At 39.8% G+C, this 15,283-nt stretch overlaps 1 protein-coding gene across 1 annotated transcript; it reads right to left on the bottom strand.

The window, feature by feature from the left end:
• Window positions 1-7,994: 7,994 nt before the first annotated feature.
• On the bottom strand, window positions 7,995-13,362 carry CYP2R1 (cytochrome P450 family 2 subfamily R member 1; the record flags this gene model as incomplete). The annotated part of the gene is made up of 5 exons (XM_084207201.1): window positions 12,786-13,362; window positions 11,071-11,212; window positions 10,129-10,761; window positions 8,768-9,097; window positions 7,995-8,170 (listed from the first exon to the last, which is right to left on the bottom strand). The coding sequence occupies exons 1-5, from the start codon at window positions 13,104-13,106 to the stop codon at window positions 7,995-7,997; spliced, it is 1,602 nt and encodes a 533-aa protein (XP_084063327.1). The 5' UTR covers window positions 13,107-13,362.
• Window positions 13,363-15,283: the final 1,921 nt, after the last annotated feature.

Here is a 15,283-nt window from a genome sequence, read left to right as displayed (position 1 = left end):
TGTGTTGGATTACTTGCATCCATACACACAGAACTAGGACCTACTAAGTTTTCTATAAGGACAAAATTTTCTCTGTGCTTCCTGAAGTCCTCTGGATGTGAAGGAGGTGCTAAACCAGTCAAAATGAATAACTTGGAACCCCTTCCTGTGAGTTCTTCCTCCATGACAAAGTTAAAAGGTGAGTGTAAGGTTCAAAATGAAAGGAATGGTTTGGGGTTGCTTAAGGTAAGTCCAGACTAACAAAGTTTGTGTGAGACTTCATTTGCTCTGTGCACAGAACCATTTCTTGGTATTTACATCCAGTTTTAACCACAACCAGGGGCAGGTGAATCAGCAAAAGGAGTTAGCAGAATTCAGGAGCTCAAAGTTTGAGCTTTGGTGCTTGCTCCTGGTGTAGATGTAGTTGAATCTTGGCTTCTGGATCCTTTGAAAGCACAGACAGAATCTGAGGTAATCCAGAGCGCGTTATTGCCCGTAGGGGGTGTGGGGTCCCCCTCATTGGAGATACTCCAGAACCATCTGGCCCTGCTGGAGCAGAGGGGTTGGACCAGATGACCCCTGTGGTCCCTCCCAGCCTGACCCATCCTGTGATTCTCTGTGGCACCGACATTCACATGGCAGCACTTCCCCTTTTGTCCAAAAAGCCATTTGAGATGTGCAGAATTGTGTCTCATCCACTGGTGAGTGTGAGAGCAGGAATCCCAGCCTGAGAGATGTTTTGGACTAAAAGGATGGAATTGGCTTGGATGATGAGAACTAGGAAGAAGAGGTAAGGATGGCACAGACACAAATATACTAAAGATGCTCAGAAGGGAGACACTGTTTATTGTCTCAGGCCAGTTTGTGTTAAGAATATTATAGAAACAGTATGTCTTTATCAAGTCAGAATAGTTGGATGTTTAGAAATGAAATGAAAATGGTAATGGAAATAATGATGCAACCATCACAACTTAAGCTGTGATAGAAATTTTAGGAAGTTGATCCTTCAGTGGCCAATAAAGATTAAAAGAGCGAAAACAAATATATGAAGTTGATTAAATGAGGTACAAGAAGTATGATCAAGACAGTATTTATTTTGCTTTTTTTCAGCTCTCTTCAGAATTGTGTTCTGGACAATGTGCTGCTTCAGTCATGTCTATGTTAAGGCAAATGAGGTAATGAATTACTTTCACTTTTCCAATGAGGAATTACTTTGCAATATCTTCTGAAGTCTTTAACTTGCTATAAAATTATACTGTGGATTCTCAGGAATGAAGCTGACAAAAGAACACAATTTTTAACTGCTCTCTATCTGATCTTAGTTTAAAAAAACTATAAGCAATCGGTTTATTTATTCTCTGCTTAATGAGAAGGAATAACACATTTTTAGAGGAAAGAAAGCTGATGGACCAAGCTGCTACAGGATAAACATTCCATTGCACTTGGCTTTAGGTGTGTAAGGGCTTTACACTTACTTGGTTCTGTGTGACACTTCAGACACCCTTTAAAAAGGGCACAACACAACCAGAAATGTTTGACAGGAAGGTTTCTTTTGGAATCTGTACACCATGAGTCATTTTCTGATTCTGGACTTCAGGAGATCACAGGAGGTAGCTGCTGGTGCCTGTGGTAGGTTCTGCTACAGAGGCTGTGCTCCCTGGCAGAATGTTGCCATCTGTGGAATCTCATAGAGTAAAAATCTTCTAGTGAGGTGAAACCTTCTGTATGCTGGTTTATCTGTGAGGTTTCAGAAGGAAAAACAAAAGGTGATGTTTAACCAAACCAGCCTTTAAGTACTGGTGAGAGACCACGGTGTTTCAAATGATCCCTACCATTCACCTTGTGATTTGTCCATGTTCTAAACATCCTGCCAAAAAACAGGTGATGAGTCACTTCTGACTCATCTCTCTGGATCAGCAGAACCCTTTGCACCTTGAGTGAGATCAAAATATCTTCATTTTAATTGCATATAAAACAAAAGGTAATGCTTAGCCTAAAATGCAGATATCATACCAAAAATACTGAGGATGGGGTTGACATTAATTAATGCACATAAGAAGCAGAGTGCAGATTCTGTCCCCTGTGCCAGTCAGATGTGAAAACTTGCTCCTATATATAGTCATTCAAATAGGCTTAGCATGCCCTTTCTTTTTCCATGACATTCATCCTAGTAGAATTTATTAATCTGTAGTACTGCCAGTTTATCTGACTCATATTAACTAAGCTTTCTTTCAGTAAAAAAAGGGGATAAGTAAGGCACTCTGTCTTTGAGAATGGGTTTGTAGTAATTTAATTCAATTCATCATAACTAAGTCACTACCAAAATACTGTTTTTATTTCAGATACCACACCCCAGGAAAAACACCTGTCCTTTAGACAGATTTACAGAATTATGGTACAGACCACTGGGGCTGATGATGTGGCCTGAAGAGAAGGAGAAAGATAAAATGAATTAAAAAGATTTTTTCCTAGTCTAGAGAAAATGAGACTCGAGTGAGATATTCTAAGGTTACCTTATGAGACTGTTTCAAAGAGTAATCAGAATAATGCTTTCAGTGTTTATAGTGTTTAGGACAAGAAGTAACACCTTTAGGTGGCAAGGCTCAAACATGACTGATTGTCTAAGGATTGAGAGGGCTCTGACTCACTGAAATAGATTGTCTTGGGCTATTAAGAAAGTGTCTGCAAAAAAAAAAAAGTCTGAAAAACAGCTTTTAGTAAAACTGTTAGTGGACCAGATGAGTGAACTTCAGAACTTACTGAGATCCTTTCTGAACCTATTTTTTAAACACTAGGACTAGAGTAGTAGTCTGATATGAAAACTTTAAATACCAAGAAGAAAATGTGCACAGTTATAGAAACAATAACATTCAAACAGCAAGAACTGGAGGCATCAACTCCTTTATTTCTGTAAATATTAAAAGCTTTTTATTTTGAATAAATAAATAATAAATATTTATTTTAAATAAATAAATTAATTCACCCATAATTCATCTCCCACCAGAAAGAGTCTTTTTATTTGTTGAGAGAGCTAGAACCCTTCTGAAAAAATAGACGAGATTTGAACCTTAGCCAGAGATAAGAATCTGTCTAATTGTCAGATGGTGAATAAATGGAGAGGCAGTAGCCAAAAAGTTTTTTAAAAATATGATTGTCTTAAGTTAGTTTGCTCAAGCTAATTGTATTTAAAATATTTTTCAAGCTATGTGGGCCTTTCTAGATCTTAAGAAAGTGCATACTTGAGACAGTGGGAGGTGTTGGATGCTTCAGAAGATGATGTAATTCATATATTTAGCAAAAGAATTAGTATCAGTGAGTAGGGACTTGAGACAAATTTTAGCTGTTAGCACTAAATTTTATTCCCATCAACAATGAATTATTCTTACTGTCTCTATATAATCATGAAGTTCATTATGGCAGAAAGAGCTTCAGCATTTTATAGATTACACCTACAATTTGTGGTGAAGTAAATGCAATATTAAGCTATGTTGCATTTCTCTCTGTAGTGTGGCAGTTTAGACTGTACATTCCTTGAAAGAGAAATGGTGTGTCTTTACAGAATGCAAAATAAAATGGAAGAAGATCTGAAAATACCCTTAAGTGGCTTTATAAAGCAACTTTTATGCTTCCAAAAAAAAAGAAATTAAATTAACTTCCTAATCTATATCAGATAAAGAGGGGTTGTAAGTACCAATGTTTTTCCTGGAAAAATTAGGCTTATTCTGCTGTGGTGCATGTTCAGCACAACTACTGCTACTACTACTACTACTACTACTACTACTACTGCTACTACTACTACTATTATTATTATTATTATTATTATTATTATTATTATTATTATTATTATTATTATTAAAATTGAAGAGAGCAAAAGGGGTATTTTGACTCCTTAAATGAGGATGCCTCTGGAGAAAGGAAAATTGATTACCTAAGAATAACTGGAATTCTTTCAGATGTTTTATCCATAGTGATTCTGTTCCCTAACTTTGATTCTGTTCCCTAACTTTCATTCTTTGCTGGTATGAAGCTGAACCTGTATTACCTGTATGAGCAAGGGAACTGAACAATGAGGCATCCTTTATCTCCTTGTTTTGGTGAGGGTATAAGTGTCCATGAGACGTGGATGAGCATCCTGTTGTCTGGATGCTGAAGGGCCTGATGTGGATAAGCATCTGAACAAATTAACTGTAATGTAAAAATCTTTTTAGTACATAATATTTTTTTCATGCTTCTCATAAATTGTAGTTTACATAAATTAAAAATATTTCCTTTTTTTTGACATGAGTGTAGAAAAGGAAGTCATCACTTGAAAACAACAGCAGAATAAACAGTAACTTTATTCTGTTTCCTGGAATATTGCTATAGGCCAGTCTACATCACATGTAAAATTTTTGGCAAGCAGCCATCTGCTGCAGTAATAGCAAGATATTGGATTAGATTGCACATTCCTGATGTGCTCCCATTATTTTAATGGGTTTAATCTATTTGGGATGTTACTTATTCGGAAGAATGTAACAAATGTAGCATCTCCTGAAGCCTGGCAGTCTTCCTAAGGAATAACCACTCTGAATGTGGGTTCTGCCTAATTCCAATGACATGGACAGAGTTGACAGCTTTCAAAAATGCCTGAAAGGATAATCTAGAATGGGGAGAATCTGCTGATGCCCAATTTACATTGTTGTGAAAGGACAGAAGAAGGCAGAAGATTTCCAGAGCTGTAGTTTAATATAATCTTGATTAGACAGAGGGTTTGAATTATCAGGCCCAGTGCCAAAAAAAGCCTGGGAAAACTTATTGGTATGAAAACACATACCAACCTTCTGTGTGTACCTTCAGAGAACAATTTATACTGGGAATATTGAATTCTTTTCAAATTTTTACTGATCCTCTGATCTTGGCCATGTTATCTTGTGTTTTCATCAGTTCATCTCTCTCAAACAAAGACAAATTCTGATCTGGCATCATCCCCATTATGATTCCCCCCCCCCTTGTTTATCCCGAATCTTTATGTTTTCATATCCAATGCATTATTATGAAATTTGCACAGTCTAATTTTCACTCATTTCTCAAAGGGATTTCACTATTTTTTACTGTGTTTTTCTCTGAGCTTGCTATTTTTCTCATGAACTTGCTCTCTTCATGACAACATAATCTGCCTCATCTACTCTAGTGCTTGCACAAACCCTGAAGCTCAATTCAGGCTAAACACATTCTGGATACATATAAAAATAAATCACAGTAAGTTTATACTATTTACTTTCAGAGAAGCAGTAATGTTCCTTGAACTTTTATGAAATCTTCCTTTGTATAGTTAATTTCTGAATTAATTAATTAATTAATGAACCTAAGGATGTGTTCATCAGTACCACTGAAACTGCTGGAAGTTCAGGAAATTAAGTGCTAATAAATGAGATTTTTCTTCAGCTTTTTTTTAGTGTCATATATGACATGCTTGTAGTGTTCCCTTTTCAGTCTCTGGGGATGCTGACATGGCCAAAAACAAACCAAAAACTTAAATGTGAGGGCAGAGATTTGGAAAGGAGGATTTCAGACATGATGGTTGTTCTGACTGCAGCTCTTGCAGCAGTGTTATGAAGATACACTGGTTAATATATCAACCTTTAAACCAAAACAATGTTAAATAGCAGCCAGCTGCTATCTATCCTAGATATTTCAGCTGGAATTATCTGAACATCCCACCAGGAAATTCTGAACATCTGGCTGGCTACTGTAATCAATGTTGATACAGGGAAGGAATTTTGGAGGACTAGAAAAAACTACTATTATGTCTGTATTTCGAATTCTTAAATTGGATCACTAGGATAATTCTAAGTCAGAGGGAAAATAATAAAAAAGTTGATAGAGAATGAAACATGTAAATATGACTAATACTGATACAGATTTAGAGAAAAGACAGTTTGTCAAACGTATTTGATTGCTTAAATGAGACCATAAGTTGGCAGATAATGGTAAAAGTTTGGATTGATATTCTGAGGCTTTTATAAGGCATTTTGATTTAGAAACCAGAGTGACATAAAATCAATATGGTTCTCATTAAATGGATTAAAGACTAGCCAGGAGTTAGATCTCAAAATACCTCAGCAAAAGGGAATAATAACTGGTCAGCTGCATTTTGAGCATGGGTCCCTGCAAGAACTGGTTTTTGATGGTTTTTAATCCTCCCCCCCACTTCAATTAGCATTATTTGAGCCATTTTGTAACAAGGATGGCCTGGAGTTCTTGCCACCCAGAAAGCAGGACTAGGTACTAAACAAACTCTGGCTGTCTGATCTGAGAGCACAGGGCTGGGAACAGGAAGAACTGCCTTGAGTCCAAAACTAGAGCTGAACTCCTCAGGGCTGCTTCATGCTGAAGGCACCTAAATTCAGTGGATTCCACAATTTCTCCTCAGGCATTCCACAGGCACACAACATCTACTTGGTATCCAGAAAACCCTTGATCATGATTTCTAACCCCACTGCTTGCCAATGCATTAGGAGTGGTTTATTCAGTTTTCACGGTGTGCCCAATGCACAGCTATCAGGTCTGCCTCCTTCCTCTCTTTTTTGAGTTTTAAATCTTCTCTACAAAAGGCACTTTTTCAGGAAGTGGAGCAGCCTGCCCAGCCTCTTCAGAGGAACTTGTGTTTGAGCTGCTCTCAGTGGGTAAAATAATCTGGACCTGCTGCACCTGAAGTCAACAGGCTGTTATGTGAGTGGGCTGGCATTAGCTCTCTTTGCTTTTTCTCTTTTGCTCTTTCAAAAGAGAGGAAGTATTTCTCCTCAGTATAAGCTGCAAACATCAGGTCAGCAGGCAAACACCAATTCCTGCCTTTCAGCCTTCCTGCAGCTCCAAGTTGCAGCACTATCTGTGTAAAAAGCCAGGTCACACACTCAGCACTGGCTTTCAATAGCTGCTTGCTTGTTTTTTTCTGAACCCTGTCCTGAGGCCCTCTCTCCCCACACAGAGGGGACTAAATTCTGTGTTTGGAGTTTCAGCTGCTCCTGCAAGGTCTGCAGACAGAAATCTTTATCTACAATAACCACAAAGCAAAAGCTGGCAAGAGTAAGTAATGAAGCTGGCCGAAGTCAAGTGTAGCCCTTACACCTAAAATTTGTGCTTAAAATTCATTTAAAATCTGTTTCTCGCCATCCTATTGCACTTGCCCTCCCCAGAAGGTCTCTCCTCTGCTGAGAAGGGTGAGCAGTTTATTTTCTTTACTCATAGTATAGTTGCATGTGACTCTGGTAACACAAATACTGGCTTTTTCAGACTATTTAAGCAGAGATTAATCATTACATAGTACTTTGTATTGGGAGGCAGTGGAGGACAGGGGTCTGGAAATGCAAAATACTGGAGACAAAAAGCCCTGTGATTCTCAGGAGTATGGCAATAACTGAACACTTTGTGTATGATGCTAAGTGAGAAGCAAGCCATAAAAGGTCCTAAAAGTGAATCATGGTTATCTGATTCACTAGAAAATTATGACCAAGTGGGATGATAGGGCAAGGAAAAAGAAGGATAAAATGCTTTAAGACACAGTTGTGTTTTTCAAGGCTGGAAAATATAGTTTATTCTTGGTTACAGATATTTAAATAGATACCTTTTTAACGTCCCTTTTAGCTATGAAAATTTAATGGATAATTATAAAGAATGGCTTAGCTGGAATAATGTAAATTATATTTCCATGGATGAATTCAAACATAAACATTTTGAACCATATCCTCCATGCTTATGAAAATACCCTCTCAAAGTAAAATGGCTTGCTAAGTAATTAAATATTTTACAACTGTATGAGAAGTTAGAGTCAACACAGTCTTTTGGAGTGAAAACATCAGGATGTGTTCCACACCTTTGGTTCAGTTTTTTTTTCTGTGAAAACCAAGTTTAAAAAAAGTTTCAGTCCTTTAAATTTTTGTTATTCTGGCTTGAACACGTTGAGGAATAGAAGGCAGAGTGGATCCTGAGCTGCAGCTTGGAGCACTGTGCTGCCCCTGCCCAGCCCAGCCCTCCCTTCACCGCCTCTCGGCGCAGACCAGGTACGGCTGTGGCTGCAGGGTCATCCCCAGCCTGGGCTTCAGCTCTGGGATCACTCCATGAGGGAAATGCAGGTGAAATCGTTGTAGCAAGGAGGTGAAGAAAATGAACATTTCCATTCGAGCCAGCTGTTCTCCAAGGCAATGTCTTCTTCCTGAATTGAAAAAAAGGTTTCAAAAATGTTTAAGATACCTTCAGTCACAGTTTGCCTTTAAGATGAATAGGAATGGTCATTTCTGTGTTCTAGGAGAGCTGTGTGAACGTGGTGGTAGTATTTTGTAAGACAGGTGGTATTTACACTAAGAATCTGATTTTAGAGAATTTGTTGCTCACAAATGCCATTGAAACCAATTTTCTCAAATTGATTTAGATACACTTGTTACTGTAGCTGGTCTTTAAGTGCCAATCTAGATGGAAAATGCTTTAAAAAATGACATTGTGAATTTTAGCCTTTTCCCTCTACTATTTTCTTAATTACATCTACTGCCAGTCATTATTTACTGGCAATTATTAGAACTTTGTAAGGAGGATTTTTCTTAGTTTATATTTAAAACTGAGCTATCTACATAAAAAACTTTATGCTACAATTTGTTATCTCCAGAGCGCATTATATTGAATATCTTTAAATTGAATTACATTGGATGTCTTTAAATCAGAACTGAGGATATCATTCTGTCCATTTATTGCCACCCCTTACACTTTACACATCCCTGGATTTGTGAAAAGGAACAGTGGAAGGAATTGCTCTTACCTAGGGAAAAAGGAATAAAGGCATCTTTCCTGACAAACTGCCCATTACTGTCCAAAAACCTCTCAGGAAAGAACACTTCTGGATTGCTCCAGTATTTTTCATCAAAGTGAACAGAGTAGAGGTTGGTAATGACTGTGGTGCCTCCAGGAATGGTGTACCCACGCACAACAGTGTCTTTGGAAGTTGCATGGAAAATCCCCAGCGGGACTATGTTACAGAACCTCAGCACCTCGTGCAGAACAGCCTCTGTGTAGGGCATCTTGCACTTCTCTTCCAAGGTGGGCATTTTGTTTGGGCCAATGACAAGATCAATTTCTTTCTGAACTTGTCCTGTTAGGAATAAAAGCTGAGGTTTATTTTGTAATAGCCTTTACATTTTAATTTCAGCTTAAGTATTTGTGTATATACATATATTTTAAAAGGATACTGAAACATGAAAACCTTATACAAAAACCAGTAGCTTACAGGCTTTTAAATTTAGACTCTATATTCCTATCCATGGTTAGTGCTGTTATCCCCATTCTGAAACAACGGTGAAATTGATATTAGAGTAATATTTTTTGGTCTAAGTACCAGCAGTAACTTTCCAAGTTATCTGGGCCTCTCTTCCTCCAAATCCTGGAAGCCCCAGCTGTACCAAGCACTGCTAAGGGTTTGGCAGGAAAAATGAAGTGGAGGCAGTGAAACCAGAAATGTAACTGTTCACTTCTGGAATCCAAACTTCTCCTCACAGTGTGTGGGCTAACACCCAGACAGCTATTGCTGTCTTACTTCACAATGGCTGTAACACATCTTTTTATTTTTAAATGCCATTTCTGTTCTTCCAAAAGTGTGAGTATTCCTGTCTATCATATGTAAATCTCTTGTAAACTGGGGAACGTAAGATAAAAAGAATTGTACCTAAATTGTTACCACAACCTGATTTACATTTTTGCTGACACCTGTACATTTTTAATTTAGTTTATTACTTTCATATTTAATTACATTTTCTTATTATTTATTAACTACATAGATTAGTGTATCTGCCAACAACAGATCATGCATCACAATGCTAAACCTAAATATATTAGAAATACTTATAAGTATTTCATAAAAAAGCTTCAAAGCTTTCATAAAAATGTCTTCACAAAATAATATGTTAAAATTTTATCATGACACTTGACTTTTGATATCCTCTTTGTCTGCATTTAAAACAAGCTTTCCACCTCTGTCCATAGTATATTTAGTAAATGACACATTAGAATAATATACACAAAGTTTTTTTTTTGGTGGTGATTATGGATCAATACACCCCTTTGAAAAAGTATTTTAAATTTGCAATAGGAAAATGAATCAGTTCCTCAAAATGTCAGAATTCTTACCTTGAATGTTTGGATAAAGAGCCATAAATAACACTGCCCATCTTAAAACATTTGTTGTGGTTTCTGTCCCAGCTATGATGAGTTCTCCAACGGAGAAAATTAAATTTTCTCTTGAATATGTAGATTCTGGGTCATTTCCATTGCAATCCATCTCATCTAAATATGCATCTACGAAATGTCGAGGTGACTGAGGCTTCCTATTTTCAGAGACACGTTCAATAAGCTCATGAAGAAAGTCATAGACTTCAGCTGCATTTTTGAACAGCTGCTGGTGTTTCCCAAATGGCAAGATACCAATCCAAGGAAAAGCATTATATAAAAATACAGAAGCACTAGCAGCTAATTCAATGTTTTCACTAAAAATCTCAATCATGTGCTGAAATTCTGTATCTTCGTATGTGAAACGTTCTCCAAAAATAATCAAATTAGTAATGTTTGAAACAGCATTTGTTATCAAGTGCTTAAGGTCAAGGGGTCTGCCTTTGTATGTATCAATGGCATCAAGAAAAAACAGAGATTCTTCTGAAATTTTGTGTTCAAAGGACTTTTGACCATATCCAAAAACTCGAAAGGTATTTACAGCTAATTTGCGGTGTTCTGTCCATCCTCTGCCATATTTACTGTTCAGTAAGCCTGAAAAAATATTTTGACACAGTATTTTATGCAATGCTTTATTTTTCTTCCCCCATAAGATAATAAAATTATTCAACAAGACCAAACATGAGACAAAATATTTTGGATGTCTTGCTATGGAGCATAGTCCATATGACTAAATAGTCATATAGTCATAATCTGAGTGACATTCCTTCCCAAATAATTTCTTTAAAGAAGCATCAAGTATTTTATGAAAGGACATCAAGTAGAGAAAATGGCTAAAGCAGATGCTTCATGTCATCTATGGGACAAAAGTTACATTTTAATACAAAAGACATTAGCACTCACCTCCCATGTTTGTCAGCTTCTTGAACAAGGGAAGAGATGGCCTGTCTGCAAAAATTTCACTTTGATGGACAAGGCATTCCTTCACTGCATCGTAGCCATTCAGCACAACGGCAGATATTCCCCCGAGGTCAAGGCTGAAGATCTTTGGGGGGGTAAAAAAAAGGAATAAAAAGTGTCAAATGCTATTACACCCCAATCTGGAACAAGGAATGAAAAAGTGAAACAACGCTAAACGTCAATGGGAAACGCAGAGTTGGATAACCTTCAGCAGGGCACACAGGTGGCCAGAGGTGGGACAGCTGTGGCATTACACAGGAGTCTGTGGTAAGCTCCTTTGCTTTGTTAAAAGATAAAATGAATTAGCCCACACTACATTCTGTGCTTTGCTGTGCACCTAAAGAAACCAGCCCTCCAAATTAAGGACTGGGGACACCTTTGTGTAGTCCCTAGAGAGGAGTGAGAGCCAAGGCGACAGCCAAGAACTGAGAGCAGAGCCCAGCTAGGCCCAGCTTCCTTTTCCACAAGTGGTTAGCACAAGGTGCTTTGGAGAAAGGTACAATACAGCCTGCAGAAGGCACATAGAGAATAAAAAAAATTTAAATCTGAATCTACATTTTAAAAATTAAAACTGAGCCTAAACTTAAGATTGAATCCTTAGATCCCTTTCCATACTTTCTCTCGGTGTTAGAAATCTGTATTTTTACCGTTACAAATATTTAGATTTTTCTCCATGTCAAAGCTGGTGACCTCCACAATATGAAATTATGTTAGCCTAATTATACATTCTGTGACAACTGGGTTGTCACCCAAAGGGTTGCCAGGCATTGGAAAAGGCTGCCCAGGGAAGTGGTGGAATTGTCATCCCTGGGGGCATTTAAAAGCTGTGTAGATGTGGCATTTGGGGACATGGTTTAGTGGCAGACTTGGCAATGCTGGGTTAACAGTTGGACTCGATGATCTTAAGGGCCTTTTCCAACCTAAATGATTCTATGAGTCTATTTTGGTACTTTCACTGTTATAACGGCTCTTCTTTTTTATGTGTCAAGAAGACACTCCTGGTATATTTCTGCAAACCATCTGTGAGTTTTGAATGCTTTGGTCTAACCTATTGATCTTTATTCCTATGGCATACATGATTTAAAAAAAAACCAAAACACCCTTTGATCGTATTTTTCTGAGACCCCCAAATCCTAATATGCTGTTTCCCTCAAATTCTGCAGGATTCTTTCTGAGAGCAGATGACTGAAACTCCGTACAGCATTCCAGGCAAGTAGAAAGCTTGCTTTCTTCGACAGCACATTTCCTTCCTATTTCCATTCTACTTGTCCCAGTACTTTGCTTGAAGAACGTTTACTTTTTTTTGTTTTAATTGCCAAAACACGTGTTAGATCTAGTTGGGAGTTAACTTTAACAAATCTCGTAAAAGGAGATTGGCTGCTTAAAATTGGCTGATGGAAAGAAACGCCCGATATAGAAGAAAGTAAAAAAGGGGGGGGGAAAGAAAAAGACTGGTTTTTAAATAGTTAGGCTGAAGGGCTATAAGTATCTCAAATATCGCGCTGGAGGTACTTCCAGGCACGCTTCTGCCAGAGCCCTGCGCTCTCGCTCCCGGCGGGGCGCTCCGCCCGCCGCATCCGCCGTGCCGGGGCAGCTCCCCGGCTTCCCCGCGCCCGGGCCGGCCCTCCCCGCTCCCGCGGGCCCCGGGGCGGCGGTACCTGCCCGTGGATCTGGCTCTGCCGCCGCAGGTAGACGTGCGGCTGCTCGGCGCCCAGCGCGGGGATGTTACCGAGCAGCGGCAGCCCCGCGGGGCCGGGCGGGAAGCCGGGCGGCCGCCGCTGCTTCAGCAGCTGCCGCACCACCAGCGCCAGCAGCAGCGCCAGCACCGCCGCCAGCGGCAGCAGCCAGGTGCCGCTGCCCGCTCTGGCTGTGGCTGCGGCTGCCGCCGCGCCCGGGCGCGCCCCCGGCTCCGCCGCCACCCGCATCGGCCCCGCCGCCGCCGCCGCTTCCTCCTCTCGTCCGGTCCCGCCGCCCAGCATTGGCCTGCGGACGCTCCGCCCCGCCCGCCGCGTCAGGAGCGCTTCTTTTTTTTTTTCTTTTCTTTTCTTTTTTTTTTTACCCTGGAGCAATGCAGAGTTGGTCCCTCGGGGTTTGTGCTGCGCGCTCCGCACGCCGGCCGTGGCGGCTGCGCGGCGGGACCGGCAGTTCCCTGCTCCTTGTTACGGCTCTGTAGAATCTCAGACGCACAGTTTGGAGATGTCTTTCCCAGAGACATTTCGGGCTCGGGGAGCCTTGGGCCGGTGAAGCCCGCAGGGATTCCCTCTGGCAGAGGTGTGCCGTAGGGGTTTGTGGCAGCTCCAGGTGCGATGCCCGCGATCCCCGTGCTGCGAGCCCGGCCCGGGATCCCTGACCCCGCCAGGCCCGGCCGGACCGCAGCGGGAAAGGGTCCCTGCCCTCGCCGGCAGCGCGGAGCGATGTGTGAATGTCCCCTGCCCGTGTGACCGAGCAGCACGGAGATCACACATTTAACGTGCAAAGGTTGTTTTTACCTAGTGGGATGCTGGCTCAGGATCGAGGGCTTGAGCTGCAGAGAGGCCAAGATGCGTAAGGCAGAGGTCAGAGAGCGGTGTTACTGTGCCATGTGGCATTCTTGGCAAGACGCTTCATAAACAAACCCAGATTTGTTTCCATTCACGCTGGTTTTGCTACTACCATTTTACAAGCAATATTAGGAATAACAGAAGCATTCCTGGCCCATTACAATTTCTGTGCCACATGTTTCTAACTTGAGATGTCTTTCTTGTTGAATTCATCTTAATAGGTGCGCACAGATTTTTGAGAACATTGATGAGATCTAAGCAGATGAGGAATTAATAACCTGATGGAGCTCATTAATAACCTGTGTCAATGCCAGCATCCTCTATCAAAATTTTACCAAGTTTGTCAGAATACAAATAAGTGGCTTCAGCCATGCTGGAGGTTTTTTTTTTTTTCATTCTTCTTCCAAGTTATTTCTTCATCCTTTATTTCAGTGTGATACTGCCTGGTGTCTCAATTATTTGTGTCATATCTGCAGAAAATACCAGTATTTTCAATGTCAGTGCCTAAAGAATTCTCACCAAAGATTCAGGACCTCAGCTTGGCTCAGTCAGAGGAAGAATGAAGAGAAATTTGCCAAGGGGTAAAGTAAGATGTGCATGTGCTAAAGTATCTGAGAGAATGTAGGAAGAGGTACTATTGCTTTGATTTATTTTTGCAGCTTATCTCCAATGCTCTGTTATTTAAGTATCAAATACCCAAAGTTTTAGATGATCATGATTTCCACTGCATCTATGGAAGAAAAGAAAGGTAATTAACAGTTTCGGCAGCAGCATTCTGAAGGGGAAAAAAAGGGAAAAAATAGCATAGGAAGGACCCAAGAAGATGAGAAAAGAGATACAGAAGAAAAGTCCAAATATTTGACTAAAAAGGAAGCAATAGATTTGTAGTGGGGGGAGAGCCAACAATATTTGACAATTATCCTCAAGCAGAGGAGAGAACAGTCAAAACTGACCTTACCAGAGTGTTTGAGCCATGGGGATGAGAAGAGACAGTGATGTTCACCACTGTAACAGAGAAAGGGAAACCTGAAGAGCGTGACTGCAGAAAAATAAAATCCATTTTGGTCAAGCCAAATGCTAAAAGATAGTGAGTCAACCAAGATTAAAGGTCTGAGAACCTCTAAAAGATGCGTGATTAAATGGAGGTTAAAAGCAGCAGCATGGACAAAGATGACTGAAACTTGTCAAAAGTAAGTGATAAATAAACCCTTGTAGACAGATGAAATCACTTAAGGATGCAGTTTAGGGATGCAAGACTCCAGTTGGTGTCCAAGCACAGATTCCTTGCCAGTTTCTGATTGATCTTTTTATTTTTTAATTTTTTTTTTCATTCATTCATTTCTTCAGAAGTGTGTGGGCAGCTTATGCTGAATTGCTTCTTTGGGAGCGTTTTATTCATCTTAATCAGGGATGATCAAATGAGAAAACTTATAGGATGAATAAAGGTTTTTTTATTTCAATTATAAAAATGATGGCTGAGTAAAGAAACCCATTAAAGCATGTATCTTTATTAAATTCTAAAACATTCTAGTCATCAAGTTTTGCAATTACTCGCAAAGTAATTGCAGAAGTTGGAGTAACAGGAAATGATTGTGTTCCTGTCTTCTCAGGAAAAT

Source organism: Fringilla coelebs (genome assembly GCF_963513975.1).
Source record: "Fringilla coelebs genome assembly, chromosome: 6".
In the NCBI taxonomy this organism is placed as follows: domain Eukaryota; kingdom Metazoa; phylum Chordata; class Aves; order Passeriformes; family Fringillidae; genus Fringilla; species Fringilla coelebs.
Note: the sequence above shows the minus strand (reverse complement) of the source record. Positions and strands in the feature narration are given on the sequence as shown.